The 15224-nt window shown below is 38.7% G+C and overlaps 1 protein-coding gene across 5 annotated transcripts in view; it reads right to left on the bottom strand.

The window, feature by feature from the left end:
• Window positions 1-15224, bottom strand: part of vwa3a (von Willebrand factor A domain containing 3A) — a 58105-nt gene that overhangs the window by 20357 nt on the left and 22524 nt on the right. For all 5 annotated transcript variants that reach the window (XR_008804094.1, XR_008804095.1, XM_056237224.1 and 2 more), the window contains exons 14-22: window positions 15055-15135; window positions 14767-14864; window positions 12920-13039; window positions 6544-6618; window positions 4933-5080; window positions 4002-4179; window positions 2864-2934; window positions 1845-1991; window positions 518-596 (exon numbers count right to left, since the gene is read on the bottom strand). Coding sequence is in view for 3 of the 5 variants with exons in the window: in XM_056237224.1 (XP_056093199.1) it covers window positions 518-596; window positions 1845-1991; window positions 2864-2934; window positions 4002-4179; window positions 4933-5080; window positions 6544-6618; window positions 12920-13039; window positions 14767-14864; window positions 15055-15135 (997 nt within the window). In the remaining 2 variants the exon portion in view is untranslated. The remainder of the gene's footprint in view (window positions 1-517; window positions 597-1844; window positions 1992-2863; window positions 2935-4001; window positions 4180-4932; window positions 5081-6543; window positions 6619-12919; window positions 13040-14766; window positions 14865-15054; window positions 15136-15224) is intronic.

Genomic DNA, 15224 nt, shown 5'->3' with positions numbered 1-15224 from the left:
AAGAAAAAACACTTCAGCAAAACATGATCAGCTCAAAGTGTCGGAATAATTATTGCTCCCAAATTTGTATAAATGTTACTGGTAGTCACTGTATGAAGAGTTTCTGGGTATAATATGTCATAGTTTACTTTATTTTGCTCTCCTCACTCACATAAATGAACTATAGTGTCCTGCACACACTAGTAAAAAATATATTAAAAAATGATATATGGTGTCTGAAGAAAAAAATAAAAAATAATATATATATATATATATATACATATATATATATACATAGAGAGAGAAAAATATATAGAGAGAGAGAGACACACACACACACACAGAGAGAGAGAGAGAGAGAGAGAGAGAGAGAGAGAGAGAGAGAGAGAGAGAGAGAGAGAGAGAGAGAGAGAGAGAGAGAGAGAGAGAGAGAGAGAGAGAGAGAGAGAGCTAAAACAAACAGTTCAGATGGCGAATAGAGACCATTTGGTATATGATCTCTAATAATTGCAGTCAGGATGTTGGTAAGACGTCAAACCTGCTGGGATTTCTGCTTTAGAGCTGTTCGCCCTCCAAGCCGACCCGTTCTGTGCCGACCTGCTCATCTGCCTGCCTTCCTGTTCACATCATACATCATACATCATACATCATGATCAAAACGCCTTCATAGTGGAAACATCTTTTAATGAGTCCCTTAATAAACTCATGCCAGTTCAAACCTCTATGACTTTCTTTCATCTGTGGAACACAATAGAAGATATTTTGAGAAATGTCTCAGTGTCTCTTGTCCGTACAATGGAAGTTAATGATCATCATATCGGTTTGGTTAGCAACATTGTTCACAATATCTTCTTTTGTGTTCCTCAGAAGGAAGAACTACGGGTTTAAAACGACATGAGGGTTAATAAATCACAGATTTTACATTTTTCAATGAACCTACTGAAGTGTCCTACTGAAAAGACCATCTTACCAGCATGATTTGAGATGGTTAACATAATCTGTGATATCAACAACTTCATATAAAGCTACACTTAAACAGCACATAACAACAAAACACGTCTGACAGACTTATCTCTTTCTGTCATAGTTCTAGGTGAGAATAAGCTAAACAGGACTGGCTGATAATCAGAAGTCTGGCTGTGTGTAGTCTCAAACCATCGGTCTGATGCATAAGGCACACTAAATGGGAAATACTTCGGGAAATACTTCGGGATTTTCAAAGTAGTGATCTCATTGGTTGAAACGGGGAGACATGTGTGTCGCGTTTTTGAACTGTCTGCCTGGAAACAAAGCTGCCGTGAAGCCAAACCCCCTCATGGAAAAAAAAAACACCGGCGTGTTTACAACTGGCAATGAGCGCTTACCAGGATCAACTAAACGCTGGATATACAAAAGTATGTGACATATGTGAAGTTCACGGCATAGCCTCTTTAAAATACGCCCAAGAGTTTAACACAACAGTCTGTTATTGTAGGGACATCGACGTTACATTTTCACGCCCCTAAACATGACGCAGAGCAAAACGAACTGTGATTGGATGCTTTACATGTCAGTCAAATGGGCTCTGGTTAGTCCTTGGCCAATGAAAGCTGCGATGGAGTCAGTCTGAAGCTCTGGCTACGCGAGACTAATCACTGGTGAATTATAAGGCCTTGTCCACAATAATGTGCTGTAAGGTGAATTTAGCCTTTTTCTGATGTTTCAGAGTGGATGAGAAACTTTTGGAGAACGCTCGTGTGGACGGAGACGTTTACGATATGCTAGTTATGAAGCCTGATGTGATCAGCAGTGCTGTTCTTTTCAGCCTAGCATGTCAAACTGACGGTATGACAGATCTAGAGTCATGAGGAGGGGCGTGATCTGACCAGTCTAGCCAGGCTGAGTGTCGTGGGTCTGGGACACGGCAGTTTTGCGTTGCGGGTCCAGGCCTGGGGTTTGAGGGATGAGGAATTCGCTTCTCCTGAACCTCTGCCGGAGCCCTTCTGGATCAGAGAGTCCAGTAGCTCAGAGCACTGCAGGGAAACATGGAGGAAAGTCCCATATATATGAAGCGTTACAATAATCAGCACATCAGCAACAGCTCTCAGGCAAGGCAACATGAAATGGTGATCGCAATCCATTTTACTTTCGTAATCTGATCATTTTGCGTGAAACAAGAGTGAAAAAAAGTGAGGCTTTATCCATTGGAGTTGTGAAAAGTGCATGTAACAGGAATGAAGCCAGGCAGTTTGAGGGAAGGAATATATGAGAAGAAAGTGTAAAGTCTAAAAGAACAGCATTCATTTGTAATAGAAATGACACGTCTTTACTTTACTGTCACTTTTGTTTAATTCAATCATACTTGAACAGTCCTGTGTGTGTTAAGAAAGTAAATAGGGTAAATTATTGATTGATTTATTGATGTCAGCAGCCGAGTTTCCATTACCCTTCAAATTGCGCAAATTGAAAATACGCCCAATGGAAACACGTCAATTTCACAAAAACCCGACATACGATATACATATATACATACCAAAATCTGTCGCAAATGACTTATCATCATGAGAGGAAAAAATGACGTTTTAGTCGCATAACATCGGTTAATGGAAACGCCGTCATTTCGCAATAGTTTATTATCAACATTTAGAAAAAAATCGCAAAAGTTTTGCGCAAATCTGTAATGGAAACACGGCTGAGCAAGCGGACTTGAGGATGAGGACGCAGCTCCGACGATGAAACATCTCCCACAAATCCAGCTGTTCCTGAGCAAACACAAGACCTGGACGATCCTCGATAAACAACTGATCACTTCTTGCAGGTGTGAACTTTTCTTCAGTTTCCCATGAATGCTTTAAGCATCGCGAACACACACGGGTCAAGTCCAGGTCATGTGATCTGAACTCACCTTCTGACAATAATCAGCGGCCGTCTCCATTTCTCCAATTAGGGCACTGATGTCATCACTCTCCACGATGCCTGCAGGGAAACACGAGGAAGAGGCTCATATTTTCCACTGCACACACACACACACACACAAACACAAGACTAACCATTGCAGGGCGCACTGGGTTCAGGCACCATGTGCTGCACATATGACCGAGAGGAAAGCAGCAAAGTCAAGTAAACAGTGTTCGAGTTTTACACATGGCCTCAAAAGGTGAACAACAAAACTGAAGGATCGTCTGTACATTTCAACATCCTTCCCCCGCGTTTTGTAAGAAATCCTTCCCTCACGGGCCCTAAAATTATGCTTTTTTTTTGTCCAGAAAGCTTATTTTATTTCATTTTGATAATATTGTTTCTATGTTTTAATGCTATTTTTTGGGAATTTTTTTGTTCTTTTTTATTTTATTTACCTTTAAATTACTAGATTTAATCAATCAATAAATAATAAATAGTAATTTAGAAGCACATTCCTCACATTTGTTCAACTTAAATTCAAAATAATTCACAATTTCATGCATGAATCTTTCAATTCAGCTCAGAATATCTTCCATTGGGTGTCTTTGCCGACCTCTTGTGGAAAAATAATAATATAACATGATATTTCCACTAGATGGCCTTATAGCTCTATATGGAGCAAATGAGCTGTTCTGCTGGGTCCTAAACTCAGTTTCTCTTCAGTATGCATTCAGATACACATGTAGACATTATAAATACTTTTTTGGTAAAGTTTTAGCATTTTTAGTTTGAATTGTGAGCAATTTTTTGGTTTTTCTATGTGTTTCTGAAGCATTCCTCGCATCCCACTCATTCCTAAGCGGGTCAATTTGACCCGATTTGCTACATTTTAAAATTTCAACCACAAAACTTCTCGAATCCATTACATTTTTTGTGTGTGTGTGTGTGTGTGTGTATTCCTGGTTCAAATACGACAAAAGTCATGGGGGTCTTGGACACCGACGAATGAACACTCAATTAAAAAAATTGGCTCAATTTCAGGCTCAAAATGACCCAAGGGAAGGATGAGGGTTAAACTAAACTTGTTTTTAGTACCTGAACTCGTCTTCCATGACAAACTCACTTCAACACCCTGTCCTCACCAGTCTCGGTGGTCCAGAGGAAGCGCCCGTGGCCCGCGTGTGCCAGGCGGCTCAGGGCCCGTGTGGCGTGACGCGGCGCGGGACAGCGAACGCTTTCCTCTTCTCCGGTGAACAGGCACACGTGGAGCTTCAGGTTTGAAACGATGCAGCGCTCAGACACATAATCAGTGACAGATTCCTGAGGATCAGATAATGTTGTTCATATGTCTATCTGTAAATTCATAAGTCGACAGCATTGCTGAGTATTTTCTCCTTAAAACTGCAGTGAACCAAAGACAGTCTCAAAAACACGGTTTGAAATTGCTGGTATTTCTGACGTCACAAACGTTACTTTGTAACCAATCAGGGCTGTGTTTCCTAAAAGCATCGTTTAGAAGCAAGTTCTGGCGTTAGCAGCAGTTCAACGAGTCGGTGTTTCCGGAAACCATCGTTCAAACGAACATTCGCAAACAGCCATTCGTTCAACCATTAACCAGCGTGGTTGAACGACCACTTTGCGACAATATGGTTTCGGGAAACAGTCGTGACTAGCAAGCTGATTTCTTCAACAAAGCCTCGTACTATAGTAGTGAAGCAGCGAGTTACGGGAAACACACCCCTGATCAACCAGTGGATCTCTGAGCTGCTGTGAGTGAGCGGAGGCGGGGCTCATTTGCATATTCATAGAACCACGCATACTAAATGAGGCAAGGGTGTCGAGTTACATTCAAGATATTTTAAGCCATGAAGAAATGTGATAAAAACGGAAGGAAAAAACGCTTAAATATGTCATTTTGGTGATCAAAGCTGAGTTTTAAGGGATATAATGATTGACTGCAGGAGGACTTGAAAACACTGACTGACTGATTTCCTTTTCTGTGTTTGAATAACAGTCACAAAACATTTGTCTGTCTTGCGTGTGATGAAACAGAAGCTTGAGTGTCCGACTAACCGAGTGTTGATCAGGCGTGCCGGTGGTGAAGAGGTAAACGCCACGAGTCAGAGACGCTTCTTCTTCTTCCTGCGGTTCCTCCTCTAGAGCGCGCCGGAGAGCAGCCAGAGTATCACGACCCCCCACACACTCTAACGCCTGAACCCACCTGAACACACACACACACATATTTTATTTGTTTATATACTTTCCAAACTTTATATTCTGTATATTCCCCTTACACTAACCCGACCCCTAAACCTACCCATCACACACATACAAACACACACGCACACACACTAACTTGACCCCTAAACCTACCCATCACACACATACAAACACACGCACACACACACTAACCCGACCCCTAAACCTACCCATCACACACATACAAACACACACGCACACACACACACTAACTTGACCCCTAAACCTACCCATCCTACACATACAAACACACACACACACACACACACACACACTAACCTGACGGTCACCGTGATTTTGCCAAGTAAGACATGGTCCTGGATCAACATTCCTGTCCCAAAATGTAGTCCTTACCCAATCCCTACCCTTAACCCTCTGGGGACCAGAAACGCGCCGGCGCGTTTTGCTCGTTTTTTTTTCACATAGCAGAAAAATAGACTTAAAGTACTACCATAATTTCTGTTCATATAGAGTTAAGAAATATGAGAAAATAATCTGTTAAATGTCTACTTTTTTATGTGCCCACATACAATCGAAATAAAAATTCAATGTACCCATCACACACAACGTTCTGTTTTTACACACACACACACACACACACACACACACACACACACACACACACACACACACACACACACACACACACACACACACACACACACACACACACACGCTCTTGTACATCTATCTTTATGAGGACATTCATTGACACAATGCAATCTCTAGCCGCTTACCCTAACCTTACTCATCACAACTAAGTGCTTAACCCCGAACCCTTACCCTAAACCTACCTTTAACCTAACTATAACCTTATCCCTAAAACCAAGTCTTGACCCTCAAACAGGCCTTTAAAGGGGTCTCAGAAAGTGAGGACCGGCCAAAATGTCCTCACTTTACTCTCTTTGTCCTCACTCCAATGGTCTAAAATTCAAACTGGTCCTCACAAAGATAGTCGTACAAGTACACCCACACACACACACACACACACACACACACACACTGAGGTCTCGGGAGTTTATAAGTAGCAAGATTTATCACCAAAAGACTCTTTCTTACAAGGCTTCAATTAAACTTTAGACCCCAGAAGCAGAACAGGCTATATTAGGACACACACACACACACACACACACACACACACACAGGCCGCAGAGATTTACTGTTTCGGGATGAACTTAAACTGAACGGGGGGACAAAAACAGGTGCTAGGCTCAAATACAGGCACTGAAATGCAGTGAGAAGTGAACACAGAATGCAATCACTAAGGCAAAATGCAGTAATTTTTTTTGAAGACCCGATGGAGGATTTCATTCATTTTTATAGAGTTTGATAAAAGTGTCTTGTAGTGCAGTACGAGCAATATCAATAGCAAACACTAATGAAGAGAACATGAGAGAGACATGAAAGCACATCCTCTGGTCTTACTGCCAAACAGCCTGGAGGTTTTCACGGGTGGAGGGAACCATCTTCTCCTGCCACGACTTCACATCTGATCCAAACCTGAGGAACATACAGAAGAGTGAATGCAGCAACACACGGGACATTAACTTCACTTCACTTCACATCCTCAGCGTAGTTATTCAGCCACGTTTAGAGTTTTTTTTCACAGTCTCGTTGTGTTTACAAACTATTATAACTCTAACTTTCATGGGAAATGGAACAAAGCTTAACAGAGATGGTCCTCAGAACGTTGGCTAGTTCTTCCAGTGACGTTAATGGACTGTTTGTTCTTCTCAAAAGGTCAGCACAAAAACATTATCAATACTATATTTAAGGAACTATTTGTTTCAGAATTTTCAGAGAAAATTTTAAAGAGCGTTCCCAGAATGCTTGAAGAGTGATAAAAATTTGTGTTTCCCTATAATGTTTTTGCAAGTGTTATTTTTTTAATTTACATTTAACAAACCGGATGTTTTGAATGTTCAGAGAATAATGGGAACGCTATACCAAAACATTATTATAGGGGCCGGTTCACACAGAACGCGTTTTTCCATTCCTTTGCATTGTTCTTCAATGTAAACGCGGGAGTCTAGATGGAATCGGTCTTTAACCGCTGCGCTCGCGTCTCGTGTCTTTTAAAAGACGCTCAAGTTATAAACTTTTAAAATATTTTTTAAAAATGCGTCTCTAGACCTTGAGCTTTTTTTTCTCGTTCTCGTGTTTTTTTAACAGCAAAAACGGGGGGGGTTTTTCCCTTAAAATATTTTTCTCAACTGGGTCAAAGATGGTGACGCTAAATTACGGGTTGACCTAAAAAAATGCGTCATCTCTGCAGCGCTCTATTGGATAAAAAAATCTCATATGACGACCTCATGTAAGCTACTAACTGTCAATGGCTATAACTTCAAATCCTGTTGGGCATTTACTTGCCATATAAACAATCAAGTTATGGAAATACTTAAATTACAACTTTAAAAATTAAGTTTACAGTGACAGTCACATCAGGTAGCTTCAGTCTGGCACCGATTTACCCCCATAATGTGAGAGAATAACAGCGAGCGTTAAAAGGCTATACTGTAGAACATGACTGATCCATAACACATACATGTAAAAGTGGCTCCGCCATAAAGTTACGGAGCGTGGGTTCATTAAATAAGGGAGTGACACTGTTCTTGAAGGTAAGGCCTGAGTCATGTGACATGATGATGCTCTGCAGTATTAGGAGCAGGTGTGTGCGCTGCATATCCACTACTGCTCATGCCAGACTAAAGTAGAGCGCTCATGACTACGCTAAAACAGGAGCAGACAACTAACCGCCGGAGATAAATGCTACAGAGGCTTTACAGTGAGCCATTAATGCCTTCATTTCCTCTGTGGAAGTGTGCGCGATGATGCAACAATGATTCTGTGCATTACCTGATTCATGACAAGTGAATTATGAATGTGATGTATTCGCACAGGTACATGTGCACACACCAGAGAACATTTCAATGTAGGCTACCCTTATAAATGACACTTTTAAAAGTAGGATACCAAAAGGTTCCAGTGTCATACAAGAAGCATTTCGGTGGTCTAAACACAACTAAAATATGGTCTAAAAACATTTCCCATTAAGTTATGAAAACGCTATTTCTGAATGTATCTTGAAATTTCAAAATGTCATTTGTTTTTTTTTAAAGGTGCCCTAGAATGTTTTTTTTTAATTATTTTATAATGTTTCCTGGGTTACCCTTATAATGTTAGTATGTTTTTTAGATAAAAAATAATCATAATTTAGAAATAAATGGCATTTTTCCTAGCCTGCTTTTAGCCTCTGATTTGAACGCTCTGTTTGAAGGGGCGTGTCTGCTGTGGGATTCAGTGTAACCGCGGCCACTGCTGTGATTGGCTGTGGGATTCAGTGTAACCGCGGCCACTGCTGTGATTGGCTGTGGGATTCAGTGTAACCGCGGCCACTGCTGTGATTGGCTGACATGCTTGCATATGAAATAGCTACGCATTACATGTGAAACACTCTCCCGAATACTTTTACTACTGCTATTATACGTTTTTACTATAACAGCTATCGAGATTAACGAATCGTGAGATGTTTTTAAAGTATTTAGATCTATTCCCATCACATAAAATGTTGCCGTGATGAGCATTGAGCAGATGACAGTGTGTTGATCGCGAGAATGAAGATCTTATCATTGCAAAGCAGTTTCTGCACTCTCTCTGCTTTCACCAATGCAAACACTATGATGTAGTATATATATATATATATACATTATATATATAATTTTTTTATTTTTTTATTATTATTTTTATTTTTTTACGTTAGAGCTATGAGTGGCCTTAGGGGTGGGGTGGGGTGGGGGGGTTGACTGATTGGTGAGGGTCTATATTGATGTGCGGAACTGTTCTGTTGATTTCTTTCTTTTCTCTCTCTTTCAGACACCTTGTTTCATTTTACATCTGTTGTTTGTAACACCCTTTATATGTCTGCAGAAAACTTAATAAAAAAAATAAAAAATAAAAAAAAAGAGCTGTGCAGTAACGTGCGTCATTGATTTCATAACGAGTTTGGCAAGTGTCCAGATAAACCTGCGCTGTGTGGAAAGATTGTTCTCTGATCGCTTTCTGTATATAATTTGTTCACAATTTAAATACGATTATTTTCATCCTACTAAAAGAAACGATGTGAAGCTGATATTTTAGTCACTGGCTTGACTTACTGATGCATAAACAGTATTGAACGATTTTGAGAGAAAGATTACCTGTCTGAACTTGAACAATTACACATCAGAAAGTGTTGCTTGGTGGCTCGATCCGAGGCCAGCTCTGTATTGTTGAGGAAACAGTCGGTGAAATTTTTAGAAATTTCCAGAGAAAATAAAATTAACCCATTGTTTCTTCAGAGGCTCAGATGAAGGAACTAAAAAATACTTTTGTGTTCATGTGTACATCCACACTGAGCAACTGCCATGCTTCGGCTGCGCAGTTCCGCCTGGCATTGAGGGCTGGCATTATGCAAATATTTGGAGGCGTACATATTAATGATCCCGACTATTGCGTCACAGTCGGTATTGTGTGGAGAACCGACCGTTTTTCAGGGGTGTTTTTCATAAACGTGAATTAAATGAGAACGCGAAAACAGTCCAGTTTGAGATTCACTCTATGTCATGTCCATGCACTGAACTCTTGTTATTTGACTATACCAAGGTAAATTCAATTTTGAATTATAGGTCACCTTTAAACATTTTCTTGGCTATATGAATGTTAAGGAAACATTCCATTTTAGAACATTCTTTGAGAGAACCTTATAAGAACATTTAGTCAGTTATGAAGTTTCAAGTTATGAGAACGTTCCCTGGCTTGGGAATCTGTCAGATCTTAAAATAATCAATTGTTCTTAGTGTGAAGATTTTTAATAATCTTTTTCCACTATAAAGAGCCTTTTGAAAGGTTCCATGAATGTTAAAGCTTCTTCCATAGATGCCATCAAAGAGCCTTTATTATTAAGAGTGTGTATGATTACCATGACTCATAATTTGATACATAGTGAGCAAAGATGGACTAGCACTTCTATACCATGCCTAATGAAAAAATGCTGCTTGCTGTATATTTCATATATATATATTATGACTATGTTGTCAGGATTTACCACTGCAGCTTAAATAGGCTGGCCAAACAATGTCAGAATTTATTTTTCTCCTATTAAAACCTTTGTTTATTTACTTGGCATCTAAATTGGGGATCGACAGCTGGACCACAAGTCGGCCAAGCGCCCACAGAGAAAAGTCCCAGCGCTCCCTATAACCTGTACCTCAGTTCTGCTGCTCCGGCACATTTGTGTCACGCACAGACACATTTATTTAGCTGAAAAGTTCACATTTGCATTTATGCACCAAATGCACCTCAGGTGCACTAAATCTAGTGCATCAAATTGCACTAGATTTACAAATACATAATATTAATATATCATGCCAATTTAAAGTATAGACCAGAGGTGTCCAATGAGGCGTCCAGTGTCCTGCAGAGTTCAGCTCCAGCTTGCCTCAACACACGAAGTGAAAGTTTCCAGTACGTCTAGTAAGATATGGGAAATAATATATGGGATATATGGGAAGTAAATGCTTGATTAGCTGGTTCAGGTTGTTTTGAAGCTAAACTCTACAGGACAGTGGTCCTCCGGGTGCAGGATTGGACACTCCTGGTCTAGATGCAAATGTTCATTTTTGTGCTTTTTATTATTTATATATATTTTGCTCCTGCAGGCTCTTCTTTGACATCCCGATGCATCGGTTTTGGTAATTAAAAATGAGGAATTCTTAACTCAAGACTACCAGGCAAATGTTTGGACACTCCTGCTAATTCTTTAGTTTCGTTATTGTCCACATTTTAGAATAATGGCACCATCAAAACTATGAAACGACACAAATGGAACTATGGGAACTATGTAACGACTTAAAAATAGTTAAAGGGGTCCTATTATGCGCTTTTTGGGAAGTCTTGAATTTGTATTTGGGTTTTCATGCTTGATTGTTCTAAAAATTTCATTATTTTTTACATATTTTACATTATTATGGCTTCTCTCTACTCAGCTGCTTGAACGCATCATTTTCGATGAAGCCCCTCCTTCCGAAACACGAAATGTGCTGTGATTGGTTAGCTGACCCAGCATGTCGTGATTGGCAGCACTAAGCGTTGGCGTCAATTTCAAACCATTTCGAGCCCGATTCAGACCCTGACAATGTTAATGAACAAGTTCGTTGTAGTTCTTGAAAAGTGGATTCTGTTAAATAAAATATCTGCCTTTTGAGTGGACTTTGAGCTTTGTAACCTTGCTGATCTTTTTTATGGTCAAACAGCAACATTACACACTACTGTAACTAAAGCAAAAAAAAAAAGTGAAAGAGGACCCCTTTAAATTAAAGCCATGTCCACCCTTTGTCTAGATTCCAGCTAACTTATCCGAGCGGTTTGAACCAAGTCTTCTGAAGAGACACGATCTCTTTACAACAGATTTAAAGGAGAACTCCGGCGCAAAATGAACCTTTGGTCTAATTACACATTGTTACCTAGTCAACCGTTATCTGAGATTTGTTTTCATGATTATCGAATGTAAATAGTTTTATCTCTAAAAACAGTTTAGCCTATAAAGCTTTTATAACGCTAGTATATAGGGCATAGTGTGATGACAAATAAAAATCGCTTGTTAATACCACTAACAAGGCTGAAAATAGACCCACACTAACACGGTAGCATAATGAGGGTCCCTACCTTCAAACCGAAGCATTGAGAACTTTGTAAGTGTACAGACAGTTTAATAAGAAGATATTTTAAACATACAGTCAACTTCGTGTATACAGGCAGAATCCATCTTTGAAATACAGCCTTTACCAGTCGATCTACGAACGCCGATCCAAGTGCGCTGGTGAGAATGATAAGGTGAGCGCGAACAGCAGGCTTGGATCGGCGTTCGTAGATCGACTGGTAAAGGCTGTATTTCAAAGATGGATTCTGCCTGTATACACGAAGTTGACTGTATGTTTAAAATATCTTCTTATTAAACTGTCTGGACACTGACAAAGTTCTCAATGCTTCGGTTTGAAGGTAGGGACCCTCATTATGCTACCGTGTTAGTGTGGGGCTATTTTCAGCCTTGTTAGTGGTATTAACAAGCGATTTTTATTTGTCATCACACTATGCCCTATATACTAGCGTTATAAAAGCTTTATAGGCTAAACTGTTTTTAGAGATAAAACTATTTACATTCGATAATCATGAAAACAAATCTTAGATAACGGTTGACTAGGTAACAATGTGTAATTAGACCAAAGGTTCATTTTGCGCCGGAGTTCTCCTTTAACTTCAGCTTTTATTATATGGTCAATCTGCCAGCTCAACTGTACTTGCTTGACGTGTACAAACATCATTGTCTTTATTAAACCACTCGATTATTTTGCATCACTTTTACAAAGTCTTTATAAACTTTTTGAAGCTTGAACGTTTTTTTGGTTGCACGGACTTTCAATGAAGGGACAAAAATCAGGTTTCATTACAAATATTCCTCGAAGATTAACTAAAGCCTTCGGGGTGTAAATGTTATCACTGTAAATTTTAGTACACAAATAGCCATGTTATATTTGTATACAGAATTGTATAACTTTAAGCACCTAAGCATCTTTAGATTAAAAGGTTTTCAGTTGGCCATGTTCAAACTTTTGACTGGCATTGGTTATATATAGAGAAAAATCTCATTATATAAAATCAGTTCTAGGGAGAAAGCAGCAGGAGACTTTGGGACCAAATGACAAAGCAGATCATAATCTGTCACACTATAAATAAGTGAAAACCGCCGACAGTGTGTGTGACCTACACAGTGACATTGAAGCTGTGTGTATCCGCCAGCTGCTCCTCTAGGAGTATCCGGAGAGCGTACTGGATGTGCAGCTGGTAGTGTGTGTTCATCCCAGACATGTCTAGAACAACCTGGACCCTGTACAGGGAAACACAGAGAGACTGAGACACACAAACACACTCCACTTCCTCCTGTAATGGAGTTACACAAAGCTTAAAGGCTGGCAAACAAGGATCAATATGCACTAATACTCAAGGTCATCTTACAGGGATAAACATTGTTTGTGCCGACCGCAATGTGTTTGGCGTGAGGCTGTACTTCTACCATTGACTGCTGAGAGCATTTAAAAAGCACTCAAACCATCAAGACTGTAAAGTGCACGTCGGCGGTTGTTGTTTTGTATATTGTTGAGTCTACCGTTCATGGGATTATTACATTTCTTTCGATTTTAAGGTTATTTTTGTTTACTTTTGTACAGTTGTACAAAGTTTTGAAGTCCTTAAGTAAAACCAGTGGAAAACTACAAGCGACAGGAACCCTAAACGTGGCACACTGCATGTCTGCTGATAAAACTGTTGCTTCTGTAGGACGACATGCATGAACATGATATCCAGTGTGAAAAGAAGTGCACTTAAATGTATTGAATGTGCACCTGTAGTGTATTTAAAAAATAATCTGTACTTGCAGATAATATAATATTAATGAAACAAAAGACCACTTAAGTGTGTTAAGAAACAGTTATGAAATTGACTCTCTTTAAATACACTTAAGGACACTTAAAAAGTGACTTTGTAAAAGTCAAATTAAAAGTTTTACATAAAAGTACATTTTAAATTATTATGTTTCAATGATCTTTTCTCATGCTTTAAAGTGCACTTGTTGACTGACATACTAAATAAAGCACATGTAAAGTACTTGATTATAATTTTAACTGTAGTGTGTTATTTAATATACACATATATATATATATATATATACATATATATATATATATATATATATTTAAGTACAAGTTTCAATAGAAATTACATTAAAGTATATTATTCTCTACTATAAATGCTTGTCATAAATGTTAAAACATATTTTAAAAATTAAAATATGTCAGACATTTTAAAGTAAGAAATATAAAGATATTTTGAAAAATGCTTTTCTTACTTACTTAAACACGTATTTTTGTCGTGTTTCCAGTCCAAATATCAAAAAATCTTAAATTAAGAAGCATTTACTAGATTAATAAAATAAATTATATCTTTTTATATCTATAAAAAAAAAAATAAAAATAAAAAATAAGTGAGTTTTTGCTTAAAACTAGTAAAATTATCTGCCATTTGAATCAATATTATTTTTCTTACCCCATTGGCAGATAATTTTGCTTGTTTTAAGCAAAAACTCACTTAAACAAGATATAATTTATTATGTAATTTTACTTATCTAATAAATGCTTCTTGATTTGATAATTTTTAGGTATTTAGACTGGAAACAAGACAACAATACTAAGTAAGAAAATATTTTTGCAGTGTATGAAATTACATATAAAGATGTGCTTAAGTCCTTTTAAGTGGGTAAAAAATCACTCTTAAGTGCATTTAATATATATTTAAACTATAATACATATTCATTTAACTGTAGATAACATTAATACGTGTTGGAAATATTACATTCAGTTCACACTTATATTCTTTTATTTATATATTGTAATAAGTACTCTTTTTAAAAGTATACTAAAGTGCACTTTTTTTTAACTTGGGGTGTCAATAAATATGGTTCTCTAAGCCCTCCGCAGTGCCCTTCAGAGCATATGATATGATTTGTGATGTGCTACTGAACTGATTGGGACACCCCCGTCTCAAGGCTAATGTTCTCACCTCTGCTCACACACGGTTCCCCAAATCTGCCGGCTGGCCGTCCCGTTCAGCCACTCCACTCTCCTCTCAAACAGACACACAGCCCCCATCAGACGCTTCTGCTCATGAAACACCAAATGAAGAGAACAATACTGAAAGATTCTGCATAGTTGGACAAAAACTTCAGCAAAATCCAGTTAAATAAAACTTAACATTGCTTATGGCTCTAGTTAGGTTGCAGCTGGTTTTACATGGTTTCTAGCTGGTCCAAGTTCATCATATGGAGTTTGTGGGTAAAATAAAATGTACCTGATACTTTTGCAGTGATGGAAGATCAACATGCAGATTCTTCACTGTTCCATCATGCCAGTCACACTGAACCATGACCCGCTGCAAACACACACAGTTCGAGTTAGTCCTGCGGCACAGGTGAACAGACGGCACTCAAACTGGACTCTTAAATGCAGCAGGACATGTTC

Source organism: Rhinichthys klamathensis, unplaced genomic scaffold (genome assembly GCF_029890125.1).
Source record: "Rhinichthys klamathensis goyatoka isolate OS25496 unplaced genomic scaffold, OSU_Roscu_1.1 h1tg000484l_1, whole genome shotgun sequence".
Taxonomy (NCBI): Eukaryota; Metazoa; Chordata; class Actinopteri; order Cypriniformes; family Leuciscidae; genus Rhinichthys; species Rhinichthys klamathensis.
The sequence above is the reverse complement of the archived record's forward strand: the minus strand, read 5'-3'. Positions and strand labels throughout refer to the sequence as shown.